Source organism: Macrobrachium nipponense, chromosome 22, assembly GCF_015104395.2.
Source record: "Macrobrachium nipponense isolate FS-2020 chromosome 22, ASM1510439v2, whole genome shotgun sequence".
NCBI lineage: Eukaryota > Metazoa > Arthropoda > Malacostraca > Decapoda > Palaemonidae > Macrobrachium > Macrobrachium nipponense.
Window position 1 is genome coordinate 30,677,018 of NC_087213.1, and position 12,440 is coordinate 30,689,457.

A 12,440-nucleotide genomic window follows, 5' to 3' on the forward strand; every position below is an offset into this window, starting at 1 on the left:
TAGATCACCTGACCTACCGGTAGCGTGTGCCGCGAGTTTTGAATTCTGTCGGGACGACGGAGTCTATAGCTAAGTATATATCTGCCAGGTAAGTATGTATAAAACTTTATTGTATCTTAACAATATCATTTTTAATGCTTTTGGTGTACAGTGGACCCCCAGTATTCGCGTTCTCCGGATTCGCGGACTCACATTCGCGTATTTCTCTCGGGAACGTTTCCTCGCATTATTCGCGGAAAATTTGCATATTCATGGCATTTTTCTATGAGAAATAGCCACAAATTCCTGTTTTTTTTTTTTATCAATTTCACCATAAAATGCATTTTTTTGATAAAAATATTAAAAAACCAAGTGTAAAAATTTTTAGAGGGTTTTCCTTGAGTTTTAACTAACAAAATAGGCTGTTTTCAGCATTTTTATAGGGGTTCCAATTATTTGCAGGTTTTAACTATTTACAGGGGGATCTGGTATGCATCCCTCGTGAATACAGGGGGACCACTGTATTAAAAACTATGTAAACTACATTTTTATTGCATTTTTCATAAAACACCTTCAAATATTGGTTATTTTGCATTTTTGGAGTCATATTTCTTCCGTCACAGTGTCATAAGCGCTGTAACCCTGGAACATGCGTCGTAAATGTGGAAATAATTTCTAGTGAATATAATAAATTGTCGTAACCTTGGAACGTTGTAAGCCAGGGACTGCCTTACATTGTGGGCCTTCTTCAGAAATGGTTCGTTTGAAGAAGTCTCCGAATGTACAGGTTGGTCATCAGAGACCGTAATCTTAAATCATTGCTGCCATGAGCTTAAACAAATTCGACTACACTGTGTATCAGTATGTGGTATGATTAGTCCTGACCCCATGGGTGCTACAGCGGAAAACCAGGGTCTTCTTAACCCTTAAACGCCTATTGGACGTATTTTACGTCGAGATAAATTGTCTGTCGGGTGCCGATTGGACGTACTATTTTACGTCGACATAGAAAAGTTTTTTTAAAAATTTGCGGAAAAATACTTATAGGCCTACCAGCAAAAACTTTTGAATCACGAGCCTTGGAGGATGCAGGGAGTTCACGGATCAAGGTGTTGTTTTGTTTACAATCGTTACGCAGGTGCGCAAGCGCGAATTTCTTTCTTATCGCACTAAAAAGTATCAGTGACACATCTCGGAAATTATTTCGTCACTTTGACATAATTTTTGCACCGTTTTAAATTAGCCTTTACATGGAGTATTATATATGAAAATGTGCGCAATTTCATGTAAATTACAACAAAAAAATACTCATGATTGTAGCTTTTATCAGTTTTGAAATATTTTCATATAAATAACGATGTGGCAAAATTTCAACCTTCGGTCAACTTTGACTCTACCGAAATGGTCTAAAAACGCAATGTAACCTAAAACACTTATATTTTAGTAATATTCAATCATTTACCTTCTTATTGCAACAAATTGGAAGTCTCTAGCACAATATTTTGATTTATGGTGAATTTATGAAAAAACTTTTTCCTTACTTCCGTGCGGTAACTCTTCCGAAAAATCATACTGCGATTGTCGTAATGTTTGCACCATTTTAAATTAGCCGTTACATAAAGTTTTATATATGGAAATGTGCGCAATTTCATGCACAATACAACTAGAAACAACCCATGGTTGTAGCTTTTATCAGTTTTGAAATATTTTCATATAAATAACGATAAGTGCCAAAATTTCAACCTTCGGTCAACTTTGACTCTACAGGAATGGTAAAAAAAACGCAATTGTAAGCTAAAACTCTTATATTCTAGTAATATTCAATCATTTACCTTCCTTTTGCAACCAATTGGAAATTTCTGAAAAAAAAAAATTTTCCTTACGTTCGCGGGGTAACACTTCCGAAAAAATCATACGTGCGATTATCGTAATGTTTGCACCATTACATAAAGTTTTATATATGAAAATGTGCGCAATTTTATGTAGAATGCAACAAAAAATAATTGAAGGTTGTAGCTTTTCTCATTTTTGAAATATTTGCATATCTTGATAAATAGAAAAAACCACGTTCGGTCAAATTTGACTCTACTGAAATGTTTGAAAAATGCAATTGTAAGCTAAAAATCTTACAGTGTAGTAATATTCATTCATTTATCTTCATTTTGAAACAAATTTGAAGTCTCTAGCACAATATTTAGATTTATGGTGAATTTAAAAAAAAACTTTCCTTCCCTCCGCTCGCGGATTCTCCGCCGCAAATCTCCGAAATGCGTACGTCACATTCTCGTAATATTTGCTCAGTTTCATATTAGGTGTTTCATAGAGTTTTATATATGAAAATGTGTGCAATTTTATGTAAAATACAACAAAAAATAATTGAAGGTTGTAGCTTTTTCATTTTCGAAATATTTGCATATAAAAAATATATAAAAAAATTCGACATTCAGTCAAATTTAACTCGTCCGTAATGGTCGAAAACTGCAATTGTAAGCTAAAACTCTTACAGTATAGTAATATTCAATCATTTATCTTCATTTTGAAACAAATTGGAAGTCTCTAGAACAATATTTAGATTTATAGTGAATTTTTGAAAAAAAACATTTTTTTACGTCTGCACGTTACGAATTCATGCATCATTTTGTGATAATATTTTCTCTGTGTTGCTTTGATCGTTTTACAATGTGTTATATACCAAAATGATTGCAATTTAGTGTACAATACAACGAAAAAAAAAACTTTAGCTTTAACCGTTTTGCTCACAGCGCGATTTGAATACAATTATATATGAAATTTTATTTTCGCGCTATCATATATCGCATTATTTATATATGATGATGATATTTTTTTCATTTCTGATGGTTGCATACTAAACTTCAGGCAATGACAAAAAAAGGAGCCAAAAATGAACTCTTAATCTTGAAAACTAAGCGCACTGTGATTTTTTGAAAAAAATATTTTTTCTGCTTTGGTGCTCACTCCGAGATCCCCTCGGTTTACGGGAGACGATTTTTATTATACCCCTTCGGCGTTTAAGGGTTAACAGGTGCGACAAGACTGTAACCACATCCAGCATTCTTAGGTAAGTCATTACATAACTTCACACTAAAACTGTAAGTTCTAGTTTAGTTTCTAGTTTTTTGTCACCAAAACCTTGGACCAGAATTTTTTTTTGTTGGGGGGGGATTAAAATTTGAAGACCTAAAGCCTTTCAACACCTGTTAATGTCTCTGTAAAGCTCCTTGAGGACGAAACAAGTGACTATACTATCAAAAAACAGGTTTTGCCATGGGAAAAACTTATTTTTGGTAGTCGCTGTTGAGTCCTCAAAACCCTCCCACTTCCTTGATGAAAAGGCATGGTATTTGGGCTAGGGATCATCCTACGTTGACCAACAGAGATAATGGTTCTTGGTCTTTTACTGGCCCAGTTGTAAACAAGATGGCCAATGTGCATGTGCAATAGTCACTTCTTCTAGATTTTGCTGTGGGAAAAACTGGGTTCAACCTTGCTGAAGACTAGAGAAAATGCCCTCTTGTCTTTGAGTACATTATACTACTCCATCACGTCATAGTGTTTATCATTACGACACAATACCTGGCTACAAGATATTTCTGTGATATTAGTCTAGTCACCATGGAGCTCTGGCACACCATAGATGGGTAACTCCTTGAGGACTCAACGGCAACTACCATAAATAGGTTTTCTCTACATCAAAACCTGTTTTATGTTTTAAGTTTTTTTACCTGCATTAATATATCATGTTATGGAGAGTACAAGGCATGGCATTTATTTTCATATGTGCATATTTAATACAGTACCAAATCTTTTGTGAGAAACTTTGTAACGAATAGCTTAAATGATAATTTTGAGCAAATAATATATTTTCAACATTGATGACTAACATTGTTGTAATATCAGAGTGTTAGAAACCATACATATAATTGAAATACCTTGCAATGGTAATAATTTGTAATGCAAATGTCCATTATTGTCTTTACATTAGCTATTGAGAAATTAAAATTTACTCTTCTGTCTCTCGTTGTGAATGCAAATATTACTTTCAAATTGGTATTATAGATAAATGCAGTCTAAAATGATAATGCCCTTAGGACATAATGTTCTGTTTCCTAAACTAATTCCTTTTAACCCTTAAACGCCGAAGCGGTAAAAAAAAAAATGTCTCCTGTGTGCCGGAGTTATTTCAGAGTGAGCGCGGAAGCGGAAAAAATATTTTTTTCAAAATATCACAGCATGCTTAGTTTTCAAGATTAAGAGTTCATTTTTGGCTCCTTTTTTTTCATTGGCTGAAGTTTAGTATGCAACCATCAGAAATGAAAAAAATTATCATTATCATATATAAATAATGGGATATATGATAGCGTAAAAACGAAATTTCATATATAATTGTATTCAAATCGCGCTGTGCGCAAAACGGTTGAAGGTAACAAGTTACTTTTTTTTCGTTGTAATGTACACTAAATTGCGATCATTTTGGTATATAACACATTGTAAAACGATAAAAGCAACACAGAGAAAATATTATCACAAAATAATGCATGAATTCGTAACACGCGGACGTAAACATATTTTTTTCAAAAATTCACCATAAATCTAAATATTGTCCTAGAGACTTCCAATTTCTTTCAAAATGAAGACAAATGATTGAATATTACTATACTGTAAGAATATTAGCTTACAAATGCAGTTTTCGACCATTACGGACGAGTTAAATTTGACCGAATGTCGAATTTTTTTATATATATTTTTTATATGCAATTATTTTGGAAATAAGAAAAGCTACAACCTTCAAATATTTTTTGTTTTATTCTACATAAAATTGCACACATTTTCATATATAAAACTATGAAATGCCTAATATGAAATGGAGCAAATATTCCGAGAATAGGACGTACGCATTTCGGAGATTTGTGGCGGAGAATCCGCGCGCGGAGGGAAGGAAAGTTTTTTTTTTTTTAAATTCACCATAAATCTAAATATTGTGCTAGAGACTTCGAATTTATTTCAAGATGAAGATAAATGACTGAATATTACTAGACTGTAAGAGTTTTAGCTTACAATTGCGTTTTTCGACCATTTCGGTAGAGTCAAAGTTGACCGAACGTGGTTTTTTTTCTATTTATCGTGATTTATATGCAAATATTTCAAAAATGAGAACAGCTACAACCTTCAATTATTTTTAGTTGTATTCTACATGAAATTGCGCACCATTTTTTCATATAATTAATACTTTATGTAAGCGGCTAATTTAAAATGGTGGGCAAACATAACCACAATCGCACCTGTTGTGAATTTTTTCAGAAGAGTTACCGCGCGTACGTAAAGAAAATGTTATTTTTTTCATAAATTCACCATAAATCGAAATATTGTGCTAGAGACTTCCAATTTATTGCAAAATGAAGGTAAATGCTTGAATATTACTAGAATATAAGCGTTTTAGCTTACAATTGCGTTTTTCGACCATTTTGGTAGAGTCAAAGTTGACCGAAGGTTGAAAATTTGTCACTTATCATTTTTTATATGAAAATATTTCAAAATTGATAAAAGCTACAACCATGTGTTGTTTTTAGTTGTATTGTGCATGAAATTGCGCACATTTTCATATATAAAACTTTATGTAACGGCTAATTTAAAATGGTGCAAACATTACCACAATCGCATGTATGATTTTTTTCGGAAGAGTTACCGCGCGGACGTGAGGAAAAAGTTTTTTCATAAATTCACCATAAATCGAAATATTGTGCTAGAGACTTCCAATTAGTTGCAAAATTAAGGTAAATGATTGAATATTACTAAAATATAAGAGTTTTAGCTTACAATTGCGTTTTTTGACCATTTCGGTAGAGTCAAAGTTGACCGAAGGTTGAAATTTTGGCACTTATCGTTATTTGTATAAAAATATCTCAAAACTGATAAAAGCTACAATCACGAGTATTTTTTCGTTGTATTCTACATAAAAATGCACACATTTTCATACATAATACTCCATGTAACGATTAATTTAAAATGGTACAAAAATTATGTCAAAGTGACAAAATAATTTCCGAGATGTGTCACAGATACTTTTTAGTGCGGCAAGAAAGAAATTCGCGCTTTCGCACCTGCGTAACAATTGTAAACAAAACAACACCTTGATCCGTGAACTCCCAGCATCCCCCAAGGCGCGTGATTCAAGAGTTTTCGGCTGGTAGGCCTAAAAGTACTTTTCCGCAAATTTTAAAAAAACTTTTGTATGTCGACGTAAAATACGTCCAGTCGGCACCCGAGAGACAAAAAATGTTGACATAAAATACGTCCAGTCGGCGTTTAAGGGTTAAACTTGTTATTGTTAGTAATGTAAGAATTACTTTTATAATGCTGCTACGAATAAGTAATCTTTTTATAATTTTTATTTCCATATTTGTTTGATTTAGTGTTTTTATTAATTTATTTTCAGAAAGTATCAGCCTTTCTTTCTTGCGGAAAATTACAGCCAGCAACTTCAGCGACTTGTGACAGCGCTTGGTGACTATCATGGAACCCATGGTTTTCCGAAGTCTTGGCCCGAGTCATTGTCATCTTTACAGCTTGTAGTTGAATCGTAAGAGTTGTTTGTTTCATTGTTATGTAGTAGGTACTAGGTACAGATTACAGTCGTTTATAAAATTGAAGTTCTGTCTCTTGCAAAACCAAAGAATATTTTAATCGTATAGCAGGTGTATATCTGTTAATTTTAAAGAGGAACATAGGTACTGCAGTTCTTTTTATGGAAATATGTAAGTCGGCTAAAAATGTTAAAAAATTTTTTACAAAAAAATTTACCATGCTATTTTTTTCAGGTGCAGAGAGAGCTAAGTGACGATTATAATCCTTTTGATGTTGTGATGACGTCAATGACGTATATATTTAATCCAGTAAGGGTTTTATGGTGTCATTTGTAGCAAATAATACAGTACCACAACATCTTGATGTGTAGTTAGTTAGTATGACATGTAAAGAGTTGGGGGATAGTATAACAATGTCTCCTATATGCAAAGAAGGGGTTGAACAAGAGAATTACGTATTATTAAAATTTCATAATAGTATATGCTATCTTTCATGTTAATAGTTGTGAAAATTAGGATTACTTAAAATGTCACTCGCCTCAAAAGTTCTTTTGGTATAAATTATAAGAATTTTTCTACTCATTAAATTTCTTGTAATGAAAAAAGGGCAAGTTGCAGCAGCAAAGAAGTGAAAGAAAAGAACACAATCTCAATATGACTTAGCAAAGTGAAGTAGCAGAGGTGCTGAGGAAAAATGGACAAGATGTTAGAAGGGGGTACAATACACAGATGATGAAAATGGAATTTTTATGATAAAATTAATATTAATAATACTTACCTGTATAATTTATCTAGCCCTAAATTCCCAAAAACCGCACCAAAATTTACCACATTGGCAACCCTGTTACCTCCTATTCTGTCCGCCAGTTGACAACAATGCTGTTAACAGTTACAAAACCTTCCCTTGAAAATCAGTTGTGATAGGCAGCTTGTGTGGTAAGATGGGTGGGACTAGATAAATTATACAGATAAGTATTATTAATATTAATTTTATCATAGAAATTTCATATTAATAAACATTACCTTAATATAATTTATCTAGCCCGATTAACCACATTGAAAAGGAGGAGGGAATCTGAATAAAATGTCCCTTTCGGGCAGAATAGGAGGAACCAACCTAATCCAATTAATGGAAAAGGTAGAAAAACAGAAATTAATAACAGGACATAAAACAAAGAAATATATATCATATGCAGAGTTAAAAACTCAACCCAAAGTCTAAGATAGTACTAAGAACTCAAAGTCTCCTACCATAATGCCGCCGAACTGCGGTATTAAAGGACAAGTGCAGTCAGTCCATCTGTACAAAAGTCAGGTGACCAACCAGGTGATAAGTCAGACAACATCAAGGGCAGCAAGGCTGCACCCTGATGACTTCATCAAGCACTAACACCAACAACGACACCTGCTCTCTTACGAATGTCTGGTGCCAAGAGAGAGGAGAGGGCATTGGCAACTCTTTCCTGAAGAATGAGTGCCTTGACTGCCTTGGCGATTCAACGCAACCCAACGTCGCCAGCAGCGAGCAACTCCTGACTCGAGCTTTCTGGTGCCAAGAGAAAGGAGCGCGGAGCAAAAGGTGACTCAGTCCCGGAGGATGAGTGCCTGACAGTCCAAACTGGTCTCATGTTAAATGATCATTGGAGGGCATAGCAATGCAACCAATTTCGTCAACAAGAAACTCAGAGCTACTAAATGTCGCCTGATCTCGCGTGAGTGTCTGACTCTGAGAAAACAGGTGAGACAAAAAATAGATGGTGAATGAGTCACCAGATGACAGAAGACGATCCATTGACTAATTCCCTGTCCAGAAAGACAATGGAAGAAGCATGAGTCATCAGGACAGGCAAACCAGTGGCTAGTCCCAAGTCAGCATCGACTTTGGGAGAAGCGTAGTTGCCAGTGCTGACGACCCAGTGGCTGGTCCAATGTCAGACTGACAATGAAAGCAGCATGAGTTGTCTAGCAGCCAGTCCTTGTCATCAACAACACTTATAAATACCAAACTGCCCAATTCCCATTATAACTAAACCAAAAACTGCCCCAAAAGTTATATTGCAAAAACAAAAAACAAAAAATAATTTGCAACAAAAATAAGATATAGGTAGCAACCAAACGTAAAACAGGAAGACTACCTAATTCTCCTGTCTGACGACCTGTCCTGCCATCACCAATGGGCCCAAAGAACAAAGGTCGCCTAGAACTAGAGATATATCCCTCAAGTAAAAAGAGGCAAAAACAGAATTAGAATGCCAAGTCGCTGCCTCAAGCACCTTGGCGACGGAGACATTCTTCATAAAAGCCGCTGATGTAGCAATTGCTCTAATACAGTGTGCTCTCAGCGCCTGGCCTTCACAGGCAGCCGAACCGCCTGTTTTAACAATAAGATCTCTGAGGCAAAAGGATACACCATTCTTTGACATAGGTCTCTTGACATTTCGGGGTGAAACAAACAGATGACTGGGACAACCCTGAATGTCTTTCGTGCGATGTAAATAACATGAGAGCGCCCTAACAGGGCAAAGAACTAATTCCTCATTCAAATTATCAACAAAGTCGATCAGCGACTTTAGAACAAAAGACCTGGGAACGGGATTATCAGACGATTCAGTCTTTGTGACACATTTGGGAAGGTATGACAAAATCATGTCTTGTCCAGATCTGGCAACCAGAAAAGAGAATGCCTGCAGTTCATTCACCCTCTTGGCTGTAGCCAGCGAGACAAGGAAAAGTGTCTTAGAAGACAAGTACCTAAAATCGGCTGTATTCAGAGGCTCAAACGTAGGGAACCTTAAGGCTTGAAGGACTTTATTAACGTCCCATGTCAGGGGAGATCACTGCGGACTGGGACGAGATAGGGAAAAAGATCAAATTAGGTCTCTAATGACATAAGAAGAAGAGATTTCAGGGAGCCTCGCCTTAAAAACATAGGAAAGCATCGACCTATAACCCTTAATGCACGAAGGTGACAGGCCCCTGTCATGATGTAAATGAACTAAAAACTCCGCTATTTTTGGTAGGGAAGATCTAGAAACTGAGTGCCCTTGAGACCTACACCAATGCCTGAAAACCGACCATTTAGCCTGATAATTTACTCTAGTTGATTGCCGTTTGGCAAGAGCCAACTGTCGAGCCACTCTGAAGGAGAACCCTCTCTTGACAGTCTCCAGGCATGAAGATGAAGCATGTGGAGCCTCTGATGAAAATGAGGTTGACTGAAGATGAAGCATGTAGAGCCTCTGATGGAACCGAAGAAAATGAGGTTGTTTGAGAAGATCTGGTCTCTGTCAGACGAATGGGGGGCTCCACCAGTGCTTCCAGTAGGTTGGGAAACCACTTCTTCTGTGGCCAGAAGGGGGCGATCAAGGTGAGATTCAGACGCTTGGTTGCCCTCACTTTGTTGAGGACTGCCCTCACCAGAGCGAGTGGAGGAAATGCATATGCTTGAAGGCCCTCCCAGTCCTGCAAAGAGCGTCTGTCCCGGCACTCTGAGGAGTTTGGTAAGGGGTGAAAAAGATCTGGCACCGAAAATTCAGTGGGGTGGCAAACAGATCGACTGTGACAGGCCACTTCTTTCTGAGGCTGTCGAAGACTTCCTGGCAAAGTGTTCATTCCGACCCCTGAACTTCGTTTGGTCTCGACAAGGCGTCTGCTAAGACATTGTGATGGCCCAGGATAAACTGAGGAACCAACGTAATCCTCCTGTCTTCTGCCCAACACAGGATTGATCGGGCTTCTTGAGTGAGAAGGTCCGGCTGTGTGCCACCTTGGTTTCTTAAGTACAAGACTTCTGTGGTGTTGTCGACAAAGATCGCTACAACCGACTCCGACAGTTGATCCTGAAATGAAAGAAGGCTTAGGTACACTGCTCTTAGTACCCTCAAATTTATTAACATGATCCTCTCTTCCCCTGACCAAAGGCCTGAATCTGCTTTGGAGCCCAGGTGCGTGCCTCAACCTTGATCCGAGGCGGAACTGAAAGAAGTCCCTGACTTGAGGCGTGCATCCACCAACAGAGATCCTTCCGACCTTGTGGAGAGGAGGCTACAATTGTGTCATCAGACACGAAATCCCATGACAGGCTAAGTGTTGACTGAAGGGACCTCATTTTGAGATGACCTCCAGGAACCAGTTGGATCAGGGATGACAAATGGCCCAGGAGGGTCCTCCAAAGAGAAACTGGCTGCATTACAGAGGACAGAAATTCTTTGGCCAGACTTAGAAGCCTGTCTATCTGTTTCTGAGAGGGAGAAGGCCTCAAAATCTGGGAATTCAAAACAATCCCCAGATAAGTCATGATCTGGCAAGGGATTAGATTAGACTTGTCGAAGTTGACACGAATGCCCAACTCGACACAGAGAAAGAACTACGTCCCTTGACCAGAGACCTTTCTTTAGAGAGTCAGCTTGGACTAGCCAATCGTCTAGATACCGAAGCATCCTTACATTTAACCGATGCAGAATAGCCGAAACAGGAACCATCACCCAAGAAAAGACCTGTGGAGCAGTGGTGAGGCCAAAACAAAGGGTCTTGAACTGGAAAACTCGCGAGGCTGGGAAAAACTGAAGGTAAGGTCTGCTCTTCAGATGGATGGGGATTTGCAGATAAGCATCCTGCAGATCAATGGAAATCATCCAGTCCCCCATCCTGATGGATGAAAGAACAGTCTGAACCGTCTCCATCTGGAACTTGGACTTTAGAGTTACAAAAACCCGTGAGTAAAACCCGGGAGGAGGAGCTCGCTCTATGGCATCCTTCTCCAAGAGGGCTGAAAGCTCCTTCTCCAAGGCTTGACCACTGATTGAGTGAGGGGAATAACTGCTGAACTCGAGAGGACGATTGGAAAGTGGAGGTCTCGAAACAAAAGGGATCTCGTAACCTACCTTCAGGACCTCCACTACCCAAGCATCTACCGCTCTCTCCTGCCAAGCTGACCAAGGGCGAGAGAGACAAGCTCCTACTGCGGTCTCCGAGCGAGGTAATGACTCCTACTAATGAAAATTCTTACACCCAGACAAGGAAGAAGAAGAAGGACCTCCTGGAGGTTGAGCTCTTCCTCTGCCCTTAGATCCATGCCAAGAACCTCTCCCACGTTTCAAAGGGTGAGCGCTAGAGGAGGAATCCGAGGCGCCGGAAACCTGAGAAATACTCGGGGAAAAAAGAGCCAGGAGGAGGAGGAGGTTGTTGAAGAAATTGGAGGAAAACCTGAGGAAAAAGCTCTTGATAAGGCCCAGTGAGCTTGGGAAGAAGCATCACCTTGATTTTCCTTCAAAACCTCGGAAAGCACAGACAAATCAAAAAGGGAATCGCCGAAAGGAGAAGAGGACAATAAACGGTTTCTCTGAATCTCTGAAACGGAAGAGGGTAACTGCGACAAATACAGGTTACACCTTAGAGAAATGAGAAAGGCCTGCATAGAAGCGGCAAGCTCATTCTGATGTACAGAAGCGATTGAAATAGACTAGCAAAATCTCTCAAAAAGAGGAGCATTGGGAGGAACAAACCCAGAGTCCTTGACATACATTAAAAGACCTCCAAGGACCCATATATTGAAGGATTGAGCCTCTTGCAAGGAGCTCATAATAGACTCCATGGCAATTAAGTCTTCGATCGAGACCGAAGCCTTGGAAAGCAAAGGTTAACCTGAAGTTAGACAAAATCAGGATTTGGTTTTGGGGGTCGAGAGAATGATAAACTCCTCTCCAGTGTCATAGAAGAGAAGAGAGCTACCTCTTCCCTTCCCCAATCACTTTCGAAAGTTTAGCGGCAATGTCTGCCCTCACTCTCGCGAACCTCTGAGCAAAGGGAAAACGTAAAATTTCCCACGACCGGGAAGGACCGTTAAGGGTGCCGGCTGGA

The 12,440-nt window shown here is 38.3% G+C and overlaps 1 protein-coding gene across 3 annotated transcripts in view; it reads left to right on the plus strand.

Moving 5' to 3' along the window:
* The window catches only part of LOC135198570 (T-cell activation inhibitor, mitochondrial-like), a 207,546-nt gene that overhangs the window by 159,277 nt on the left and 35,829 nt on the right, over window positions 1-12,440 (plus strand). For all 3 annotated transcript variants that reach the window (XM_064226286.1, XM_064226285.1, XM_064226283.1), the window contains exon 7: window positions 6,434-6,577. In XM_064226286.1, the coding sequence (XP_064082356.1) occupies window positions 6,434-6,577 (144 nt within the window). The remainder of the gene's footprint in view (window positions 1-6,433; window positions 6,578-12,440) is intronic.